Source organism: Megascapheus bottae, chromosome 8, assembly GCF_031878675.1.
Source record: "Megascapheus bottae isolate mThoBot1 chromosome 8, mThoBot2.hap1, whole genome shotgun sequence".
NCBI classification, from domain to species: domain Eukaryota; kingdom Metazoa; phylum Chordata; class Mammalia; order Rodentia; family Geomyidae; genus Megascapheus; species Megascapheus bottae.
In genome coordinates this window covers 48,204,641-48,229,332 of record NC_143516.1, presented here as the reverse complement: position 1 = coordinate 48,229,332, position 24,692 = coordinate 48,204,641, and the positions used below count along the sequence as shown (strand labels likewise).

The 24,692-nt window shown below is 36.8% G+C and overlaps 1 protein-coding gene across 9 annotated transcripts in view; it reads left to right on the top strand.

Annotated features, from left to right (window-relative positions):
* The window catches only part of Fhl5 (four and a half LIM domains 5), a 45,680-nt gene that overhangs the window by 13,488 nt on the left and 7,500 nt on the right, over window positions 1-24,692 (top strand). For 3 of the 9 annotated variants that reach the window (XM_090338403.1, XM_090338405.1, XM_090338400.1), the window contains 4 exons: window positions 11,224-11,357; window positions 16,036-16,203; window positions 17,367-17,541; window positions 18,756-18,925. In XM_090338403.1, coding sequence (XP_090194529.1) covers window positions 11,340-11,357; window positions 16,036-16,203; window positions 17,367-17,541; window positions 18,756-18,925 — 531 coding nt within the window. In that variant the 5' untranslated portion in view covers window positions 11,224-11,339. Of the gene's footprint in view, window positions 1-4,477; window positions 4,621-11,223; window positions 11,358-16,035; window positions 16,204-17,366; window positions 17,542-18,755; window positions 18,926-24,692 lie in introns of all 9 variants that reach the window. The other 6 variants (XM_090338404.1, XM_090338401.1, XM_090338409.1 and 3 more) reach the window with 4 other exon arrangements.

Genomic DNA, 24,692 nt, shown 5'->3' with positions numbered 1-24,692 from the left:
ATGTGTGTGCATATATTTATGTGGACATAGTTATACATATATATACACATATGTAATATGTGTATGTATACACATTATATATATTTATATATATAGCTACCTTTTACTGATGATCCAGAAAATAAAGCCAAATCTAGTTTTGGGCTTTTCTTTCCATCCTCTAAAGCAACTTAATAATAACGTTAAATAATTAAAGCTGAGCTGCCTTCAATGAAAGCTATTGATCAATAGAGGGAGAAAGAAGGAAGAGAAATAGACTCCGTAGGTAGATGGGACAAGCGGGAAGGATTAGGCTGGTGAGATTATTTGCAACTTTGAAAAGAAACATGGAAATGATATTTTATAGATGCTATTTCAGGTGATGGGGTTGATTGCAATGTAGTATAATCACACATCTAACCACAAATCTCTTCCTCCATATAATTAATGTTAGCTAACAAAATGGAGTTGCTTTGTTGGAGGCTCTGGTACTTCCTTTGGAAGATCTTGCTTTCTTACAGAAAGTCAGGGCAGACTGTACTCATACCTAAAATGAACCTCAGGGGCTGTGGTCTGGTCACTAATTAAAACCTGGAATGACAGATGCAATTAAGAAGACTTTTCATCCTTTTTCATAACAATCACAATCATAACCAAAGTTCTTTTCAAATAATCATGTTTTTACATAAGATTAACAACAACAAACTTATATGTTTGTTGTTTGTTTGTTGCAGATTTCTATATGTAAAAACAAAATGAAATAAATAGCTTTTGTTATATACATGTTTGGAATTCTGAATTCTGGCTAAAGGATATTTGCTTGCTGTATTGTTATATTTAAGAGAGAGACAGAGACATAAAGGAACAGAGAGAGGGAGGCAGAGGGAGAGGGGAGGGAAAGTCCCCCCACTAAACTTTTTCTCACTTGTTAGTTGAGAATTGTGAAGTAGAGAGCAAACAAGGCATTTAAAAAAATTCCCCCCATGAAAAGTGTATTTTTAGAAGGAAGGAAATATCACCACCAACGGTCAGTTAAACTTGTTGAGAATGTTTTAGGAAGAGAGAAAAGGGTTAAGAGAGTAGAGAGTATAAGCAAATAGGATAATTACATGTATAATGTACTTGTGAAAGGGAAAACCCCTTGTCTAATTGATGATAATTAAAATGTTAAAAGGAAAAAGAACATCACTAATCTCTAACCCTGCCTCTTTATAAATATAAAGGATTCTTTTTTCCTGATTTTCTCCAACAATTCTCTGTGCTCTCCTTTTTCCTCTGTTCATTCCCCCCTTCCCCAAATTTCTCCTTTTCTTCCTGTCTCAGTATTTGCAGAAAATATTAATTGTACAACTAGTTTGTTTCAGAGTGAAAAACCCTTTCTGCTTGAGAAAACAAAATTCATACAGAACTATTCTGAATCATAAATTATACAAAATGACTAAAATAGTACCAGATATAAGAATGTTTTTAAATGGGTCACTAAACTGCATCTAACTTGGGCATCTGATTTTAAGGGAAATCCATCCTTCACTTTTATTTCATCAAACCTAGTCTAAAGTAGGCTACTCATTGCTAAATTATGATTTTTTGTTGTTAAAACAAGAAGATCGTTAAAAGTTCATTTGGATTAACAGTGTGAGGATTCTCTAATAAATATTTTCAAAATTATATGTTGAGTGACATATTCTAGAAATGGTCTTTTCAACTTAGTTTCCATATTGGTAGAATAACAACTAGAATGAATAACAACTTCTAGTTCTTTCTAGTTCTTACCTTTTGTGATCAAGATGAGATTCAATGAGAACAGACATGTTTAAAGACTTCATTCAGTCTCTTTGAAATAGGCAACTTTCACGCTCAATGCAAAGTTCTGAAGGTACAAAAGAGGCTTTGCAATAAAAAACTAAACCTTGCTGCCTTTCTGTCTCTTCATCATATTGTCTCTGTAGTTTGCTAAAGAGTGACTTTAGTAAATCCTGGTGGCTCATTCCTTAATCCCAGATACTCAGGACAGTGAGATCTAAGAATTATGGCTCAAAGTCAGTCTGGGAAGAAATATTTATGAAATGTTTAACTCCAATTAATTCCCCCTTCCCCAACAAAATCCTTAAGTTGAACTGTGGCTGAACTGATAGAGTGCTAGGCCTTGGATGAGAACCACCAAAGGCAAAAAAAAAAAAAAAAAGAATGACTCTGGATATTTTCAAATTAGTTGAGGGGAAACCACATTGGTGTGTGTGTGTGTGTGTGTGTTTGTGTGTGTGTGTGTGTGTGTGTGTGTGTGTTGTTATTGTTATTGTTTAATTGCTAGTCTTAGGGCTTGAATTCAAGGCCTGGATGCTGTCCCTGATCCTCTTTGTGCTCAAGGGTAGTGCTCTACCTCTTGAGCCATGGCACCATTTCCAGATTTTTCTGACTAGTTTATTGGAAATAAGAGTGTCATGGACTTTCCTGCTAAAGCTGGCTTCTAACTGTGACCTTCAGATCTCCTGAGTGTCAAGGATTACAAGTGTGAGTCACTAGTGCCAAGGGTTTTGATAACTACTACTGTTACTATCAGAATGTCGAATATGAGAACTATCAGAATAGCAAGTTATAGGTAGGTAGATATTCTTAAAACATTTGTCATTTCCCAAACTACCCTTACTATATTTTATATACTTCTTGACAATGTTCATATTTGTATAACTTTTAATAATTTTAAGGTAGCTTGATAAATATATGCTATAAAACATCATCTGTAAATACATTTTCTAAAATTATATAAACATATATATGCATAGTTGTCAAAATGCCTCTTGAGTTACTAGTATGAAATTACTGTGACCTATCCCTCTGCCCCAAATCTTGGAAATTGTCAATGGAAGTTAGAGATTTGGAAGTAGATATGAAATTTAATACGTATGTCAAAGAGTGCATTCACTTCTCATGAGCCTTGCTGATAATGGGATGCTGGCCTCACAAAGAATCTGGAGTTGGACATCACCCCAAGTCTGTGAAAGGTTAGAGAGACCTCTGGTTATTAAAATCTTTAGTCCTCTGCTGACCCAGTGACAGTCCGAATGCTTCAAGGACCACTGCTTCTGAGAACACAATGAAAAAAGATGTACCATTAGACCGAATCATTACTCCTTGCCTACACCCTCCAGCAGCACTGGATACTTACAAAGCAGAAAGATATTTACATCTTTAAGTTGGCTAATATGTCTAGACTTCTTTAACAAGGAAAAGGTGCGCACCACCTTCTACATGGAAAGAGGAAGGAAATAGGAGAGCCCCAGCGGGATATAACAAGGCAGGGGCTTTCATGCCTGTTCCCCTAGCATTAAGCCAATTTCATAGTCCATGAAGTAAGGATTCCTCACAATTGTCATCAGTTTTACCAAAGGTAGCTTTGATATTACCCACTAAGTGATGGGTCCCACTGACTTCCTTTTATGAGCATGAACCTTTTATGATCATGCATAATTTTTCACATGCCATAGACACCCAGATATCCGGGTCTGATGCATTCTTCAGCTAATAGATGTATCCTGGGTTACGGTTTAGACCCTTCCTCAGTGGTGTCAACAAGGCAGTTGTTTTTGTCACTGTATTTGTCACCACATACAAGGGAGAGAGGTGGACTCAGTGTGAAGTTGGCGGGTCAAAGGACTTCTCTCCCCAACGCTAAAGGCTATAGCCTGTGTTCAGACAGCCATGTTAATGAACATGGTAATAATGGTCTCCAAATAGAAAGGAAGACCAAACACAAAAATCAACATAAAAACCTGGCCCAGTTAACCTGCAAGGAATGTGAGAGTGCTGGTTAAATATTCCCAGAACTATGGAGAGAAGTGGGACTCCTCATTGGCTCATATTAGACATGAATCCTCACAGACTTGACCCAGAGGAAATAGGGTCAATCTGGGGATTGCTATGTGTGAGATGATGCGCTAAGAAGTGATGTGAAATCCTATTAGGTACGTGATCTCCTTAAGGCTCAGTTCCTTGTTCATAACCAAACGTTAAGTAATCCCTCAGGGGTCCCCATGACCACATAGGAACTGGGCTTGCTTTCCAGAACATTTGTACAGGATAATAGAGTTGAAGGGCACACTCAACTTACATCCTTTAAAATTCTTATGGATCCTTTGGGATCAGAAGTGTAGAGCCTTGATGATGAGTTTTAAAGCAGAAAATCGAGGGGTTAGAGATAGAGCCATATAATTCATCTCTATCCTGAAGGGAAAGACTCTTGTCCTAAAAACATGTTTATAGCATGGTGGAGAAAGATAAAATTTAAAAATGATATTACACCTATGTGTTTTAAGAGAATCCTACATGTTTACTATTTATAGTGCAACATTTCATAAAACATTGTTAGGCTTATGCTTTATCTTGAACTATATTTTGCTTCTATTTTACTAATGGCTACCATGACTGCATGCTTCTGAATGTAGCTGGTCCAAGAAAATTATACAAAGTGCTTTTTTATTATTTTATTTTGCTTTGTTAGTATCCACAGAACACAGATTAACAGGATGGAAAGCTCTAGTCAGCTGTTTTGTTTCATGGGAGAATAGTTCATCAGCCCTCAAGAGAATTTATGTTTGACCTCTCTACACAAGATACTGAGCTTCCAACAAACTGAGCATGCAAGTATGTCCCTAGAGACTAATATCAAACATTCCACCCCAATTCTGTGATGCTTGTTTTAGGTTATTTTTTGATTGATGGCCTGAAGTTACGGCTTTAGTTATTTTTAAGATGTTTGTTGAGTTTTTAAAAAGTAGCATTTGAAGAAAGAAGAAAATAGCCTTCTCCTTCAAAGTGTGGACTACAGTCATAATTGAACAGTTTCCATCGAGTCAAGGATACTTATGGCTGATTTACCATGACTTTTCTATTCTTATGTAGTCCTTGCATGAGATCATGGATAGTTAAAATATAATGGCCAGTAAAGTTAAATGGCCTCTACAGCAAAGAACAAATCAAATATACTGCAAATATAATGTCAAAAATTCTGAACCAATATTCTTTTGAGTCAGTCTGATTACAAACTCAAAACAAATAGAAGCACATAGGTATGCTCAACCTTGGCCTCATAATCAGAAGAGTCAGAAGAAAAGAGACAAAAGTAGAATGTATTTACTAGTTTTTAAAGCATGGGAAATTAAAGATTTTCTGCTCTAGAACCTATGCTTAGCCCGTTTGGCTTAGTTTACACAGATTAATAATAAATTTGGAAGATTTATTTATTTATTTTTCTTATATATCTCATTTGACTCTCATTAATCTTGTCCAATTCTGAAGCTCTTTACATCAACAATGCTTGAGAGAACACAGTGGATACAAATTACTTTTCACTTCTGTTAAGGATAAGGAAATCTACAAAATTCATACAGAACACAAGAGCCAATTCAGATTCCAAAACAAAAGATTTCAAATCTGTTTAGCTGCAGTTATCAGTGCTTTTAGTTTAGAGGAGCATTCTTTAATTATAGCAACTGATAACCTACTTTTCTGCTGTGTTTTATATATACTCATTAATGGTCTTCATAGTCACTTGAGCTGTCCTCTTCAACCATTCTGAAAGGGTTCTCACTACCATGGTAGACCCTCAGGGCTTTATCTTCTATTCTCTAACCCCTGTTCTTGATCCTTTGACTATCAAGTGACATATCCCTTGCCAATTCTTCTTTCATAGACAAGTCTTTATTTTTTGCTCTACTAATAGAAACTTTATTGTACATGTGCTTTCTTCAGTACTTGTCTTGGACTCCAAGCTTCCTTTCATTCATCCATTCACTTGAAAAAAAAATGCTTTATGAGATCTTACTATGCCTCCTCAGATATACAAGTGAAATAAGAGACACATTACTTTTTCAGGGTGAGGGGAGGTCTTGGTGCTTGAACTTGGCCTGGGCGCTGTCCCTGAGCTCTTCAGCTCAAGGCTACCACCCTACCCTTTCGCTTGGGTGTTGTCTCTGAGTTCTTCAGCTCAAGGCTCCCGCCTTACCCTTGAGCCACGCCCCACTTTTCATTTTCTAAAGGTTACCTGGAGATAAGAGTCTCAGGTCCTTTGGTGCCAGGGCTGGCTTTGAATCTTAATCCTCAGATTTTAGCCTCCTGCGTAGCTGGGATTACAGGCATGAGCTACCAGGCTTGGCTAAGAGACACGTTCTTGAAGACCAAGCAGTGGAGTGAGAAAAAAATACACAGAACAGAACAACTTACAAAGTATGACAAAAGATAAATACATCTATAAACTTAGGAGACTAATGACTTTACACTGGGAAAAATGATAATGTTCTTGGGGTTGGACTTTTAACTAGATCTTTCCTGATAAGGAAAACATCCACTTGAATGAGTTAAGCAAAGTACATGACTTAAATGATAATAATGTATTTAAAGCAATGCATTCATTTCAAGCTACTGGAAAGGGAGAGGAAAGAAGAGAGATGATAGCAAAGGATTTCTATGCTCATCAATTAAGTTTGGGCTTTATTTTATTTTTATTACTTTTATTAAGGAGCTGCACAAAGGCATAGCAGTTCCACATGTCAGCCATCTTAATCAGTGTTATTCATTCCATTTTTCTTCCCCTGCCTTTCCCCATTCCATTCCTACCCATAGCTATGTAGTTCATTTTAAAAAATACATTAAATATGATTGCATATTTGCTTATTTTTCCTCCATTTGTGTGCCCTTCTCTCTTGGCCTCATTTTCACTACAACAAAATGTATAGTCAAAGCTGTTGAAATTCTTTCACTGGGGAAAGAAAACAATGAAACCAAGAATGACTATTGTTGAGAATTGTGAACGATGTTATGGAATTCCTCAGAGAAATTGAGCTATCAACAGAGAACAAGAAAACATGATAGATACGTGCTTAGATCTAGGGGCGTACAGGGAAAAGAAGAGAAATCATGAAACATTTGCCTTAGCAGACTGGGTGTGTTGGCTACTCGTATACTACATATGGTTTCTGTAACCTTTTATAAGAGAATACTGCAGTGTACCTTGATTAACAAGGCTTTAAAAATGCTCTTGGCTGCTCGTCAGACACATGCCTGCCTTTACAGTAACCATTAACATTCTAAATGAGAAAACCACTGAAAGCAAACTCAGTGAGATATAATTCAAAATAAGATACTTTATACACTCTCCATTTGGATCTAAGAATATCAGTCAAATAAATCTCAGCCTTCAAATTTCCCAAGAGCATTTTAATATTCCTACATCACTCATATTTTAATTCTTTCAAGTTCTCCCTGAAAAACAGCAGAAACAAATATACAGTATCTGTGAAAGACCAGAGAGCATGATGGAGCAGAGTTGTGCATGTACTGAGAGCGCAGGGGCATTTACACAGACCTTTACACTTTACACTTTACCTTGAAGAAACAGATGAAAATGGAGCCAAAAATCACAGCAGACTTTAAGGAAAACTGCACTTCTGCATATATTTGAAAGCAATGGTCACAGAATTGGTTGAATGTATTTACAAAAGTGTGCCTATTGGATTGATTATCATTTACTGTAAGTCATATAATCTATGTGATTATGGCATTGCTATCTCCATGGGAAACAAAAAGGCTATAATGAAATCAATATAATAAATTATAGTGGTGTTTACAATAAAGGATACATGATAAGGTAATGTAACTTCTTTAAGTTGCACAGCACATAAAATTCCTTCATTTTTCTGATAACGTCATACTTCTCTACCTCAAGATGGTACTCTGTTCACCCACAAGATCCACCCCCCAATCATACATACATGTTCTATCACATGGCTAACAGGAGTTAACTTTCCATTTTTTTTGATTGAGCTGTCATTGACTGTGATATTAAGGATAAAACTATCTAGATGTTGGTGGAATGTGAGATCTAAGCATTATGGTTCAAACCCAACTTGAGCAGAATAGTTTATAAGAATTTTTCCTCAAATTAACCACCAAAAAGTATGAAGTGGAGCTGTGGCTTAAGTGGTAGAGCACCAGCCTTGGCAAAATAAAGCTGAAGAACAGTTTCCAGGCCCCTGAGTTCAAGTCCCAGCATAAAAACAGAATAAAAGCATATTGAACAAAATAAATATGGCTTATATCTCAGCCCTTACCTAAAGTTGATTAGAATTGAACTAAGAAATTGTATTTAAATCATTTTATAGAACATTTATAGAATATTTTATAGAATATGTATAAAATATTTTCCACAGATATTTATTTTGATTTCATTTTAAACATATATTCATATTTCATGAAGCCCTGGTTTTTAATTTTTTTTCTCTCTCTCCTTTTGGCATGATAAAATTATGCTTCATTTCAGTTATTGTGTTTCTATTCCTGTTTTTGAGTGACCTACAGAAAATTCAGTGTCAGAAGCACTAAGCATTAAAAATTTAACATGAAAAATGTATTTGACTATCTTCTCAAACCGTACAGGAATGAAGAATCAACTACTACTAAATGTTTTTGCTCAGTATATGAGTACAATTTTATATTCACTCCATAAACTATGTGTGTTATAGTTAATTTTTACAATGTTTATTAGTATGTAATGTGATGTTCATCTTTCCTGCCTATTCTTTCCTTTGCCCTTCCTTTGTTCAACCTCCCTTAGGAATTTTTTTTTTTGCAAGGCTAAGTTGGGAATTTCCATAGAGCATTTTCTAATGCTAGATCCTTTGGCAATACCACCCCACTTTTATTTTGGACTATGTCATTTAAACTAAATGGTTTGAGTTTTAAGTTAGTAGAAGTCCAGTATATAATGTCATCATGGCTCAGAAAACTTCTGTAGGATGGCATGCTTCTTTCTACCCTACTGCTCTCATCTATTCGTGAACTTTGTGACACTCCCTTCTTGTCAGTCTTTGGTGCATTTTACTTTAGTTTTTATTCTTAGAAATACCTTTCGTTGTACTTTTAGAAACTGTCAGTAATAAGCAGATGAAATGATTCTGGAATCTGACATCTGCTAGTGTTTCCCAACAACTTGTTTTAAAATTTATTTTATTGTCAGGGTGATGTATGAAAGGATTACAGTTACATTTGTATGGTAGTGAGTACATTACTTCTTTTTTTTTTGCTAGTTCTGAGCTTGAGCTCAGGGCCTGAGCACTGTCCTTTGACTTTCTCAAGGCTTGAGCTCTTCCACTTGAGCCTCAGCATCACTTCTGGCTTTTTTTCTATGTATGTGGTACCAAGGAATTGAACCCAGGTCTTCATGCATGCTAGGCAAGCAGTCTCTACCACGAGGCCAAACTCCCGGCACCAGTACATTACTTCTTGAATATTGGTACTCCTTCCCATGTTTTTCTCCCACTTTCTCTCCCCCATCCACTCTCGAGTTGTAAAGTTATTTTCCAACATACTGTCTTGTGAGTATTGCTGTTACACTGATTCACATATTGTCCTTGGTCTTGTCACCTTGTTTTTCCCCCCACCTCCTCCCAAGTCATAAAGTTCATTTCCCAGCATATTGTCTTGTGAATATCACTGTTTAAAAACAACTTGTACCTCCTGTCAATGCTTTTTCTAATCTGCATGGCTCACACTTTCCTTAATATTCTCACTACTTTGCTTTCCAAGACACAGTGGGGTTCTGCCTATCCTCTCCTCCCCATCATGCATGCATTGATGAGCCCATCTTTTATCTTTTCTATTTTTCCACACTTGCAACTTTATCTGATCATCCAGTTCAGTTTTCTAACTTCAGTTGTCATATCTCAGCTTCTCCATTAAGTAACTCGGCTGAGACAAAGGCTAACCCTTCTCAGTTTAACAGGAAGGCTTCAGACCATTTTTGTTTTCTATTTGTCGATCATGAGGCTTGAACACTGGGCCTGCATGCAATCCCTGATCTCTTCAAATCAAGGGTAGCACTCTACCACTTGAGCCACAGCCCCACTTCCAGTTTTCTAGTGGTTAATTGGAGATAAAAGTCTCAAGGACTTTTGTGCCTGGGCCTGGCTTTGAACTGTGACCCTCAGATCACAGCTTCCTGAGTAGCTGGGATTACAGGCCTGAGCCACCTGTACCTGGCTCAGACCAATTTTATTAATATTCAATTCAATGCCCTGCTAGTCCAGTTCCTCAGATTTAGCGCATATTTTAGTTGGTATCCCAACTAAATTCACTAGGAACCATGTGTGAAAGCCAAGGATGACTCTTGGACTTCCAGATTCATTGACTTTTTCAATCTTACCACACCTTGAGTCTCTGGCCCCAATTTTGTCATACACGTACAAGCCTTTTTTTTTCTTTCATAAATCAGGTCATTATGATCATCAATCTGACCACCCCAAACTTCCATCCTTCCTGATCCTAACTACACATTTTATTCTCACCCATCTAAGTATAATTTTTGCTTCTCAAAGTTCTGAAGGTACATCTGTGAATGTTCTTTTCTATCTTCCTTTCATGGTCTCTGCAGTGCACACTCATGCTTTCTCCCTACCTCCCTTCTCTCTCCCCCACACCTGACCTTTCTCTTTTCTCCTTCAGGGTTCCTTCTGTTTTTCTCTTCTCTTTTCTTTTTGATTTTGTTGTTAAAAGAATACTCCCTCACCCCATCTCTCTCTCTCTTTCTCTCTCTCTCACTCTCTCTCTCTCTTTGTCTCTTTGATTTTCCTTCATATTTCCCCCAAATACATAAAACCTCACTTCTTTATACAGAAGATACAATAGTATTTGCTGCTTAAAGAGAATACTGAAAAATAGCTTCTGATTTACTTTCCTACTTAATCCTAACTTTCTGTCAAAATCATTCAACTTTTCTACACATCACCTCAAAATAATTCAAATGAGCAATAACTCTATTTTTGTTAATAGAAAAAAATTACCCACTAGATTGAAGCTTAAGCCAAAGATAACTGGACTCTAGTGCTACTTTTCTTTATCTTTTTCCTTTTTTCCTTTTTTTATTTTTGCTAGTCCTGGCACATGAATCGGGGCCTGGGTATTATCCTTGAGCTATCTCAAGATTAGCACTCTACCACTCGAGCTACAGCACCACTTATGGCTTTTTCTGTGTATATAGTACTGAGGAATCAAACCCTTAGCTTTGTGCATGCTAGGCAAACACTCTACCACTAAGCAAAACTCCCAACCTCCAGTGTTTCTTTTAGAACCTTTCCTTCCATATTTACCCTTTCATAACTTGCTAGCCAGTTAGAATTAATTACTTATCCTTGTGCAAGTGTGTCTCCTATATACAAGCATAATTTTCCTCTCAATTCTGTTTTTTCATCTCAGATACCCTTCCCTGAATTCTCAGGTAAAGAGAGGCTCATGCGGGCTAAGATCCTAGGCTTCTGCTCTTCTCATGTGTGCAAGTGAAGCTTGGAGCCAACATTTTCATCAGCCAATGGATGTTGGCTTCTGTAAGTGTGAGTTCTTATTCTGTCAACTGAGAATAACAAAAATATACCATTCTAATGGACTGTTCAGAAAAGAAAGAAAATCCTTGTGCAATGATTAACACTGCAGAATTCAGGAAGTAGAAATATTGGAAAACATTTTGAATACTTGTAACATTCTCTGAGGGTCTTGAGACAATGTTTTGCATCTTTCCACTTCCATTCTTCCCTGTGATCTGCCCTCCAGACCAGGAAATTGCTGTTACTCTATCCGATTCTACTGCAACTGTCTGATCACAGCCTAACACTAGGTGTTGGGCCTTGGAAAACTAATTCCTTGCCCTGAGTGGGTAGAAATCACTTATATATCTGTGACCCAGCATGCCACTATCAACTGCAACTAGGTATATGTTTATTTTACAACTTTCTTCCAAACTTTCCATCCCAACTTGTGTTAGGCTGTAAGAGGATGCAGGAGATGCTGCCATCTCTCTAATCTCTCCAATCAATGGGAAAGCAGTTGGAAGAGGCTGGGAAAGTCAATCCAGAATAGCTGTCTCACAGACATTCAAATGGTGTTTCTACTTATTCCTTTATGTTTGCTGGCTAGAAGTAATTATCCCCTCCCCATTCTCTTTCTTTCAGTTGGTAGATATCTACCATCAATAAACATTTAGAGCCATTTGAGAACTCAAAATACTTTCAGACTCTAACATCCCCAAATGCTGATTTAGTGTAGTAGTAGACTTTGGGCAATAATTTTTAATTGTAATGTTTAGAACCAGTGCTCTGAATGCTTATTATCTTCCATTCCTCCTTTTCAGTTCTGAACTTTCATTTAGTTATTTATAAAGTGTCCTTACTCTTCCTAATGGATTCTAAGCTTTCTGCAGATAAGATAGAAATCTAATGCATTTTATGTGCTTTACAACTCCTAGCCTATGACTTTGCAGATGGCACATACTTCTCATGTTGGTTGCTGCAGAAATAAATGAATAGTGTGGATTTCCCTGTAAGCAAGAGAAATTTATACACACCCAAAGTGGCATCTAAGTCCTTGCCTCTATCCCGCCTGACAGACTCTTCTACATCCTTGTTGTGAATCTATGCATCTGCTCAGCCTAGTAAAAAGTATGCATTTTGCTCACAGCATTAGGCTTCTTATCAATACCTTATCATAAAATGTAATGATGCAAAAATATTTTCAGTTTAAAAACAACCCATAAAGAGATTACCTGTGGCTTTCACTTACAATATTAGTTACTTGGGAGGCCAACAGCTAAGAATTGCAGTGCAGAATAAGTGGGCAGAGACAAATCTGAAAATCTCATCCCCAAATGACCAGCCAAGAGCTAAAAGGGGAGGCATACCTCAATTGTTCTTGTGCCCGCTGTGAGCCAAAAAAAAAAAAAAAAAAGGAAGACGGAAAGAAACAGAAAACAGACAATTGAAAGGGAGAGGTCCTGAGTTCAAGCCACAGTACCAATAAAAGAGAAAATTCAATTAAAAAGTTTGAACCCTAAGAAATAGAATTTTCAGTTATAAAAATTACTAGCAATGACTTATATTCTTCTGGTAGAAATTTGGAGCCTAAATCAGCAAATTTAAAAAAATTATCAAAGCCTATGTATGCCTCTAAGTTTAATTATATTTGTGTATTTTTTGATGCACCACTGTTTCTTTTTTTCTAACTTTCTTTAGTTTTAAGTGTTTGTAAAAGTTTCAATTCAACATGTCAATTTATGAGTACAACTCATCTTAATATCAACCCTTCCGTTATTTTCTCCCACATCTCCCCAATTCACTTGTCCTCTCAAGTTACTTGGTTCTGTTTCACATATGTACTTGAATATTATAAGTTTAGTCACTCATTTGCCCTCTCTCCAATCATCTGCTCAAGCTGCCTTCTCCTTGGCCTACTCCATTTTTACTCTAAATCAGTCTTCCAAATCTACCACTGTGAAGATAAAGCTCTTGTTTCCATATTCTGGAGATCCTTTCATTTAGCCTCATCCTATATGACCTTATGTATCTAGGTTTTGTGTTATTGTAATCTTCTGCTAGGAAAGTCCTAGATGTGTACTAATTACGACAAATGAGAGAAACTGTTAGCATATGTCTGGCTTACTTCACTTGATATTTTTTCCAAGTCTTTCCATTCCCTTAAAATGGGGTGATGTTGTTCTTTCTGATGGCAGCAAAGAATTCCATCCTGTATAAGTACCACATCTTGATCCAGTCATCTACTGAGGGACATCTGGATTGGTTCCATATCTTAGCTATGGTAAACAATGCTGCAATGAACATCGCTGTGCTACTGACTTTAGTATGTCCTTGTTTCTGGACCCTTGTGCAAATGCAAAGGAGTGGAATTGCGGGGTCATAGGGGAGCTCTATGTTTAGTCTTTTGAGGAACAGCCATACTGCTTTCCAGAGTGGTTGAACAAGTTTACGCTCCCACCAACGGTGTACTTGTGATCCCCTCTGGCCACATCCTGCCAGCATCTGATATTAGATTTCTTGATCATGGCCATTCTAACTGGAGTGAGGTGGAATCTCAAAGTTGTTTTGATTTGCATTTCTTTTATGGCCAGAGATGTAGAGCATTTCTTAATGTTTCTATAGGCCATTCTTATTTCCTTTTCAGGGAAGTCTCACTTTAATCTTTAGCCCACCTTTTAATGGAATGGTTATTTCTCAAAGGACAATTTTCATATGACGTCATGAACATATTGGCTTTATGTTACTCTTGACCTAAACATTTGGTCACTGCAAATGTAAATAGAAGCTTGATATTTTTCAAGGGAATAAGATCTCTTTTCCGGCTGTTTCCAAAGCCCTTAGTGTCCCTTTGAGAATGTTTGTGGTCCCTCAGAAGGGATGTGTCTGTGGAACTAATCAAACAAGGAATTCAATGTTCCTTGTAGATAATTTTGGCCATGTTCCATTGGGAACTTTCTAGTTGGAATTTCATCTTTTCTGGGAAAAGGCTCACATATTCCAAGTTGTCAGTCTTTCCTATGATTAATAGTGAGTAGCAATATAATAAAAGTGACATATGCAGAATTACTAATGATCTGTCCTCAACTGGGCACTGTGCTGTGAACTTTGTCTTTAAAAGAAGGCAAAATGCCTGAGCATAGTAGTTTAAGAGTACAAAATAGCATTAAAATTCTTTGTGAAAGCATTATATTGATTAAGTGGTCCTTTTTTTTGGTAAAAATGTTTTCCCTTGATTAGAGAATTAGAAAATCCACATTCATTTTAATAAAATAATCCAATCAAAAATTTAAAATGTCCATTCCCAGCAAAAGTATTCCAATAAATACTGCTCTTGTGAATACAGAAAATTTCATACTCTGTATTATACTCACATCTAATTTATAAATATCTGAAATCATTACTTTATTGTATTTAAGTAATTGTACAAAGGGGCTTTGAGTAGAAATTTAAAAAAATTTAGTACATTGCCACTTGTTCAATGTTATCCCTTCCTATATATTTTCTCTCTTAAATGTTTTCCCAAATCTTAAAAAAATAACTAGAACTCGTATCCTGCCCTGGCATAATATTTTATAACAGTTTATCATTAAGTAAGATGTTCCTTTTTTCATGTCCTACACATGTTAACTTAGCCCTAATGCCTGAAAAACTACATATATATATACATATATATATATATAATATATCCCCTTTGTTTTTAGATTCATCTCATATTGGACTTTTGTTTAACAGAACCTAGCCCTTGACTAAACCATACACATAAAAGAGGTTTTTTTTCTTTTTTGTAAGCTTGTTTGGAAGTTAAGTAGGGGCATCCAGAGTTAGAACTATCAAAAATAGTTTTTGGAGTCATCAGCACATTAAAACATATGGGTTAGACCCATAGGTAAGGAGGCTGTTTCAGCAGAAGACACATGGTACAGCAAGAGTTTAGGATGAATGTGGAAGCTTTATATTAGTTATTACATAACTAATAAAGATTTTTTTTTATTTTTTGTGTCATACTGCATTGAACCCAGAGCCCTATGCTCTGGCATTTAGCATTTTTTTCAGACTAGTGCTCTACTGCCTGAACTCTACCACAACTTCACTTCCAGCTTTTTGCTAGTTAATTAGAGATAAGGATCTCAGACTTTCTAGGTCTGGCTTCAAACTGTTATCCTCAGATGTCAGCCTCCAGAGTAGCTAGGATTATAGATGTGAGCCATCAACATTTTGCCTAATAAAGATTTGGGAAATAAAAGAATGGACGAGAATATGGCAATGTACTTGATGCTGCATTCCTATTTAAGCTTGAGGAAAAGGGGGAGGGAGACAGACAGTTAAATCTGTCACATTTCCCTTCCTGTGCTATCCAAGGTAATATGTGATGTGGCAGTCAGTAAAATCCCCATCACCAGTTCACATATCTTTGAGCTTTGGGCTTCTGATTTCCACACAAATCACATTCCCAGGGACTTTTAGCTCCTCAGGAATATAGGATATTTTCCCACAAACAGTACTGGCTTATTTATTTCTAACAAAACATGCTTCTAAAAGAAGTAAAACAGTCTTTCTCAGTCACTATAACTTAGGAATATTTTCCTAAATGGGCAGATTATGAATTAGAAAATATAAATTCAAGTGCTTGATTCACTTTGTCTTGAGAGCTTATTTATAAACACTTTTGCTTTTTCTTAATCCAAGAATCATTTCTTATTCGCAGAGTGAAACCAAAATGACATCTCAATTCGATTGTCAATACTGCACAGCACCCCTTGTTGGGAAGAAGTATGTACTTAAGGACGACAATCTGTACTGCGTTTCCTGTTACGATCGCATCTTCTGTAACTATTGTGAGCAGTGCAAAGAACCCATTGAATCCGATTCAAAGGTACGGCTCACTTCAGTTCACAAGATGACATCTGTGAGCAGGAGACGAATGACTTTGGGTGTCTCTGTTCCATTGTATTGACTTTTTAAAAACTGTTATTATGCATGAAAGATCTTCAATGTTATCATTAATCAAGTTCTAGCCACCATGAAATGCATGCTTTAATACTAATATTATCTTGTGAAGTACGTGTGTGATATATACAAAGAAAAAGAGAAAGTGAAAGAGAGAGAGAGAGAGAGAGAGAGAGCGAAGAAGAGAGGAGAGAGAAGAGAGGAGAGATAGAAAAGCTATGTTTAGGATGTTAAAGACTAAAGTAAACTATTCCCCAAAGTCATTTTCATAATAATAGTATAAATAAATACATTAATAACTGGAGATGTAAAGATCGGAAATCAGTCTGGGTATTGGTGGCTTTCACTTGTAATGCTAGCTACTCAGAAGGAGGAGATCCAAGAATCATAGGAGTTTAAAGGCCAGGTAGAGCAGATGGAGGTGTCGCTCAACTGGTAGAGAGCCAGCCTTGAGCAAAATTGCCAAGCAAAAATGTTGAGATTCTGAGTTCAAGCCCCAGTATATTCCCTCTCTCTCTCTCTCTCTCTCTCTCTCTCTCTCTCTCTCTCTCTCTCTCTCTCTCTCTCTCTCTCTCTCTCTCTCTCTCTCTCTCTCTCTCTCTCTCTCTCTCCTACACACACACAATATGAAACAATAAACAATAAACCTATCTTTCCTAATCCCCACATATTAAACTTTCTTAGCTACCCTCCATTCTTCCTCAAATGCTCATTATTTATTTTCTCTTCCTTATTCTCCATTTATTTTAATTAGGTGGCATTATTTGCAACCAAGAATGTTAGAGCATTATGAGAGAAGCCTTTTCTGTAGTTAGAAAAAGAAGATAGGGGGAAATGCGAAGGAAGAACAAACTTGTTTATTTTTCCATGTCCTTTACTGGTTAATTAAACACGTCTGCAGCTCCGTCCCATCATGCCGCCAGCCTCCTGGAATCTCCTCTCCAACAGTTAATGATATCCATAATAACTTTCCCCAAGCGGATAGCACAGCTTACCCATGCTAGCGTCCCAAGGTGTTCAATTTTATCTTACAAAATGGCTTGTATTGTTGCAAATTCATCTAGCTAACTTGTCCTTGCTATCTGCAAGGATCTGTGTTACAAAAATCGGCACTGGCATGAAGGATGTTTCCGGTGCACCAAATGCAATCACTCTTTGGTGGAAAAGCCTTTTGTCGCCAAGGATGAGCGTCTGCTGTGCACAGAGTGCTATTCCAATGAGTGCTCCTCCAAGTGCTTCCACTGCAAGCGGAACATTATGCCTGGTAAGACCTCCAGAAGCCGGGCTCCAACCCAGCTGCATGCTTCTCATTAGGCGCCAGCATGTAAAGCGTCCGGTGGTCCACAAAGCATCTAGTGAGCCCTGGGTTTGACCAAGGCCTCTCCATTTCTCCATCTCATTTCATGTATCTTTTGTTCATTCATGAACCTGAATGGGAAATTACAGTGATCTGCAATTTTATTACAATGTCCAGGGGTTTCTTCTTAGAAACATTTTGAACCAGAAATTGAGCTGTAGAATAAAGATGAAAAGTTTAGACCAATACTTCTGCAGACACCCTGAGGCTGCATGAGAAGAAACATATTAGAAGAAGCGTTTATCAAGGGAGACTGGGGACAATCACCAAACTACTCCGAAGGCCAATTATCATACTCTGTGTTAGGAGAGAAAACGGGCCCATGTCATACATTCCATTTTTGGCAAGCTGATGTTGAGAATGTTTTACTGACATACATTTTTAATATAAAAGACTTCATTGTGATATTTACATGAATAAAAGATACTTTGACAAAATCTGCCATATCAATATTTACTCTTTCTAAATGTTTTGTTTTTAAATTTTCTTCTCTTTCTCCTTTTCTCTCTCTGTCTCTGTCTCCTGTTTTCTTTCTTTCAGGAGTACTTGAACCACAATAGAGCCACTTTTGGCAATCTTGACGCACTGAAGCATGGCATTCTTTCTCTGTCTTTGTTCAGTTTTTCTGTGCCTTTCTCTCTCTCTCTCTCTCTCTCTCTCTCTCTCTCTCTCTCTCTCTCTCTCTCACGCACACACACACACACACACAGCCATATACACATTTTTCTTACCGATTCGAATAATTCAGAGGTCAGAAGCATAAACATAAATTTCTGGAGCTGTGCCATGGCATTCCTAACATCCCTGTAATGGTTATTATCGCCCAATTCATCTAAACCATGAGACATTCAGTCTCCACTTAAAATACTCTCACATCTTTACCCTGCAGCACAGGCAGAACTTGCAAGACTTCTCTATCTGAGAGGGAATCATTGTCATCGTGGCTTTATTAACTTTTCTTTCTCTAGATGAATGTTTCTGAAACTCTGGAAATATATTTCTTAAAGGACAATTAGCTTATAGCTTTTATGTTTTAAATGCTACTTTAGGTAATTTCATTTGCTCATAGACAATGAACGTCAACTTGACTTGCACTAACCAGCTCTTTCTTTGGAGTGCAGGTTCTCGCAAAATGGAATTTAAGGGCAACTACTGGCATGAAACGTGTTTTGTGTGTGAGCATTGCCGACAGCCAATAGGAACAAAGCCTCTGATCTCAAAAGAGACTGGCAATTATTGTGTGCCATGTTTTGAGAAGGAGTTTGCGAACTACTGCAACTTTTGTAAGAAGGTAAAGTTATCTGTAGGGGAAGTCTGTGGGATCACCTCTATTAATAGTATTTTGTTGCAGTTTGAAGTGAACTGAGGCTATCCTGTTCTGTCTAGCCAACACATTCATGTTAGTTCTGAGCTCCAAGAAATCTCTAAACCACTAGCTGCTACAGTGAACATGAGTACCTACTTTTAGCATCTATAACATTCCTCCAATAACATAGATATTAGATTCTAAGCAACTCAAGTGACTGACATTCCAGTTCCATCTGCCCCTCTAATACAAACATTGTATGTGTTCTTGGAGAAGTCACATTTATCTTCAAATGAAGGATGTTGGTTAGGAAAATATTTAGCATTAACTATGGGGGATTTGCTCATGGATTCACCGTGAGAAACTAGTCAGTCTGGGATCTCCTCTGTATTCTTTCAGCAATGTGAATGGCTTTGTGGAGTAGATGAGTCCATTTAAGCAAGTGAGGAAATGGATTTTGTGAGAAATCTAGCAGCATAAAATGACAAAGAAGAGCTGGGTGCATGTGGTTCACACCTGTAATCCAAGCAATTTGGAAGGCTGAGATCTGAGGATTGCAGCCAGTCAGGGCAGGAAAAGGCCATGAGACTCACTTCCCCAGAAAATTGACCCCCAGAAAACTGAAAGTTGAGCTATGACTCAGAGTGGTAGGGCACTAGCCTTGAGAGAAAAACAGCTCAGGGACAGTACCCAGGTCTTGTGTTCAAGCCCCACGATTGACAACAACAAAACCACAAAGAAAATGATCTGAAAGTGCCTTCATTCCCTGTTCCAGAGTAACATGAATGACCTTCTCTTTTGGTTTACCATTCAAAACACATTCGTAATAAGCTGGAAAAAAATTTAAATAAATATTGTCTGACTTTTTAGCCTCTAAGCTTTCATATGAAAAGTGGCCCATGGCTATCATCACAAACCCTGTGTGTTTTATGAAATTAGATAGATAGATAGATAGATAGATAGATAGATAGATAGATGATAGACAGATAGACAGATAGATAAATAGGTAGATAAATAGGAAGATGATAGATAGATATTCTCAAAGAAATCCTTGGCACATCCTAAATGTAAATGACACTATACGTAAGGCATCAGTGAATCATGCCCATAATCTTAACTACTCAGGACAGCTGAGATCTGAGAATTGCAATTGGAAGCCAACCTGAGCAAGAGAGTCTGTGAGAGTCTCATTTCCAATCTTGAAGTGGAGTGTGGCTCGAGTAGTAGAGTGCTAGCCAGCTCAAGGAGAGCATCCAGGCTCTGTAATCAAGCCCCAGGTGTGGTGCACGCGCATGCGCACACACACGACACTAAATTGTAATAAGAAAGCTGAATCATCGCATTAAATCAATACAGTGGTTCTTAAGTATTTTTTTATCTATGCTATTCTTTGGTAGGTCCCTTAAAACCATTTGCATTTTGCATTTGAACAAATGAATGCTTCCATGCCATTTCCTAAAGGTGCATAAACATGCATGCGCATGGACAGGGACCAGGGGAGGAGAAATTTTCTACTTGTATAATACCACTATTGCACTTGGACCAAATTAGAAGATATATTTTACTAAGTTGTAATTATTAAATTATGCTGTAATGATATGAGAAAATTACTACGGACACCAAACCATCTAATGCTCAAAATTTTTCCACTACTTTATAAAGTGAGGTTTATTATAGGCAGCAGTCAGAACCTATGATGTACAAAGCTCCATTGAATTACCAAAGTCAGTGACATGCATTGAAAAGCAGAGACAGAAAATAAAATGAGACCATTAATCTTACTGTTTGTGTAGGCTATAATGCAATAAGTTTCAGACTTCATTTTTTAAATGTAGGCTAAAATCTTAGTAAACTATGAGAATCATCTTAAAATTTATTGGAGAAAACATAATCTTTCAGCTTCTGTAAAGAGGTGACCAAAAAATGTCTCTAATATATCAGTGCTGAGCTTCGGGACAAAGTGCTGGCATTTCCTAGATTATAGACAAGTATACAAACTGAAGTCACAAAAAATTATGAAATGTTTATTTTGGGTAGCAGGCAGATCATGACATGCCAGATTATTTTCTTTTTTTAAGCTTGCATTACATTATTTTATTTTATTTTTAAAATATATTTTATTGTAGTTAATAGAAGGATTATATTATATTCACCAGATAGAAGGTGCATTACTTCACATATATACCCTTTCTCATGTTTTTGTTCCCATTTTCCTCCCGCCCAATCTCTCCCCTCACCTTGTTTTTCCCCTTCCCTATCCTATTTTAAATAAACCTATATACAATATACTAGAAAACAAGGTAAGATACTGTAACAATATGAGATACCCAAGGGACAACAAAAGAGATGAGAAATAATAGTACATTAAGAACAACAATCACACATATGGCTCTTGTTTCTATATCCTGGAGGTCCTTTCATTTAGCATCATCCTATATGGCCTTATGTATCTAGCTTTTGCCCTATTGTAAACCTCTGCTAGGAGAGTCCATGGTTTCTACTGAGTATGACAAATGAGGGAAACCACTGAACCTATGTTCTTTTTAGTAATTTAATATGATTTTTTTCTAAGTCTTTCCATTTCCTTACAAATGGGGCAATGTCGTTCTTTTGGACAGCAGCATAGAATTCCATTGTGTATAAACACCACATCTTTTTGATCCACTCATCACCTGAGGGGCATCTGGGTTGGTTCCATATCTTAGCTGTGGTAAATAGTGCTGCAACGAACATGGTTGTGATAGTGGATTTAGTATCTATTTGAATTTTTAAGAAATTTCTAAAGAAAAATTGGAAATAAACTATTTTGATCCAAGTGGAACTTTTGCATGCCAAACTAAAGGCCATTACTAAAAAGAAGAAAAAGACTACTTGGCAACAAATCCTTACCTTGAATGTTTTCCCATTGATTTCATTGTGCTACACTATATTTTCCACTAAAAAAAATAAGTGATTTCAGCCTTAAGTGCTTTGAATTAAAGTTCCTCAGAACTTTTTTCTTTTTCTTTCTTCTTCTTCTTTTTTTTTTTTTAGCTGTGGGGCTTGAACTCAGTGTCTAGACACTATCCCTGAGCTTTTCTTCTCAAGGCTAGTATTCTATGACTTTGAGCCCAGCACCACTTCTACCTGAGGATTTAAATGGAGTTCAATGTATTTTTCAGTTCATTTGTTATCTACTACATACAAAATCATTATTGTCTTTATTTTGCAAGATAAAATATTTAAGGAGTCCTGACACAGTCAGGGGTAAAAACCAAGCTTATATATTCAGCTTTATTTTTACCTTCCTACCTCTTCAAAAGGAATATATTTGCAAGCAAGTTATTTTTAGTGTTTAGAGTTTCTTCCTAATTAAACAGATTCTGGTGTATAATTAAAGTTTTATTTTGCTGTTGATCAAATTTTCAACTTTCAAATCTTTTTTTTTAAATATGCTGCTCATAGGGCTTAAAATCAGGACTTGGGCACTATCCCTGAGAATTTGTTGCTCAATCACTAACTGTGTTTTACAACTTGAGTCACAGCGCCTGCATTTTATTTTATTTTATTTTATTTATTTTATTTTATGGTGATATATTAGAGATAACAGTCTCATAGAATTTCCTACTTGTGTTAGTTTGAAACAACGTCCTCAGATCTCAGCCTCCTGAGTAGCTGGGATTATAGATGTAAGCCACTGGTATCTCTGGCTTGTAGCATCGTGTACTGATTTGACCAAACAAATCAAAGAAATCATTTTTTATGCTGTGCTTGATATAAATACAATTAAGTTGGTAGGAGATATTTTAAATTGCATTACTTTACATACTCTGTTTTCCATTTAGGTAATATAATTTTTTCTATGCTGGTGGCTCACTCCTGAATTCTCACTAGTCAGGAGACTGAGATCTTAGTATCGAGGTTCAAAGTCAGTCCAAGCAAGGATGTACATGTGACTCTTATCTCCAATAAACAACAGAAAAAGTGCAAGTGGTGCTGTGGCCCAAATGGTAGAGCAATAGCCTTGAGTTGAAGAGCCCAGGGACAGCACCCAGGCCCATAATTCAAGCCCCATCACGGGCAAAATAAAAGTTTTTAATTTTTAAGATAGCACTATAAAATAATGAAGTACTTTTAAAATAGATCTTTCTAAGGCCTGTAAGATAAATATTTTCATTTTTAATTTTATTTTTATTTTAAAGGCGATGTACAGAGGGGTTGCAGTTATGTAAGTCAAGTAATGAGAAATTTCTTTTTTAATAGTGTCACCTCTTTATTTTCTCCCAGTTTCTTTCCCTTCTGCCTCTCCACCCACAATTTGCATAATTCATTTTCAATGTAGTATCTAGTGAATATCACTGCTGCATTCATTCATCCTTTGTCCCTCATTTCCGTGCATCCCCTTCCCCTCTTCAAATCAGATAAATTGACATACAAGACCAAAGGTACAGCAATCAAAAACAGCCATAGAAGGAGAAAAGCAGAAGAAAAATCACACAAGAAAATGAAATAAAATCATCTTGTTTCCATTTCTTGGAGTTCATTTTGATCAGCATCATTTTATATGGTTACATGCACATAGCCAATAAGCCTCTGTGATCCTCTCTTAAGAATATCCTCCTCTGATTTCACTGTGTGAATGTTTAGAGTCCTGGATAAACAAATATTTCTAGTTTTGTCAAGAAAAACATAGCTTAAAGTCTGTTAAGTTAGGTAGTTAAAATTTGAACATAAAGGTATTTTTGTGCCTAAACCTGAGTTTGAATTCAGGGCCGTCAGACTTGTTAGATAAGTACTTGACCCCTTGAGCCACACCCAAGTTCTTCTTATTTTTAGTGTTTCTCAGATATGGTGCTATCCTAAGTTTGGCCAGATCACCTCAAATTTCACTCTGTCTTCCTCTGTCTTCAGAGTAGCAGGGATTACAGATGTGTATCACCATGCCCAGCCAATGCAATATTTTGAGCTGTGAAGCAGTTATCTACAGCACCCACTGCAATAGTACTTTATGGTAGACCCAAAATTGGAATCACTGACCAAATACATTATTCCTTTGCTGCTCATTCACTCAATGGGCAATTAAGTAACCTTAACTCAATGGTTAAGCACAGGAGTCATGGAGTCAGGTTGGTAGATTTACTGCGATCACTCTGTGGCCAGTGACTCAACGACTCTCACAGCTCAGGAATTGTTCATCTCTTAATGGAGAATGATAGAAACTTCTACCATGTAAATGTTCTAAGATGGCCAAAATAAGGCCATCAGCACAGTACATAGGATTAAAAACACACTAACAATGTAAATTCAAAGAACAATATATGCAGGAGTGAGACTCCATAGTATAACTCCTTTCTACAATGAGTACCATGAAGTTGGAACATGTTTTAAATGAGGGGAAGATGTGATAAATGGCAAGGGAAGAGTGGGTGAATACATTCATAATATTTAATGTACATATGTGAAAAGGGACGTTGAAATCTTTATATGAATGGCAGAGGAAAGTGTATTTGGGAGGGGGAGAGAGAATGATGAAAGAGATGATTCTGAGCAAGTTGTACTGTGCACATAAATGAACATGATAAATTGTAAACTCTTGTGTAACTATTTGTAGATTTCAGAGAGAGAGAAACAGAGACAGAGACAGAGAAAGTCAATATTTGAAACTGGCAATCCTCGCCAGTTCCATTCAAGATTTTTCTAATGCTGGACCTAATGGAAAGCTTTCAGGAATATAAAGTTTATTTTCAGTACCTTTGAAAGTTATTAAGTGATA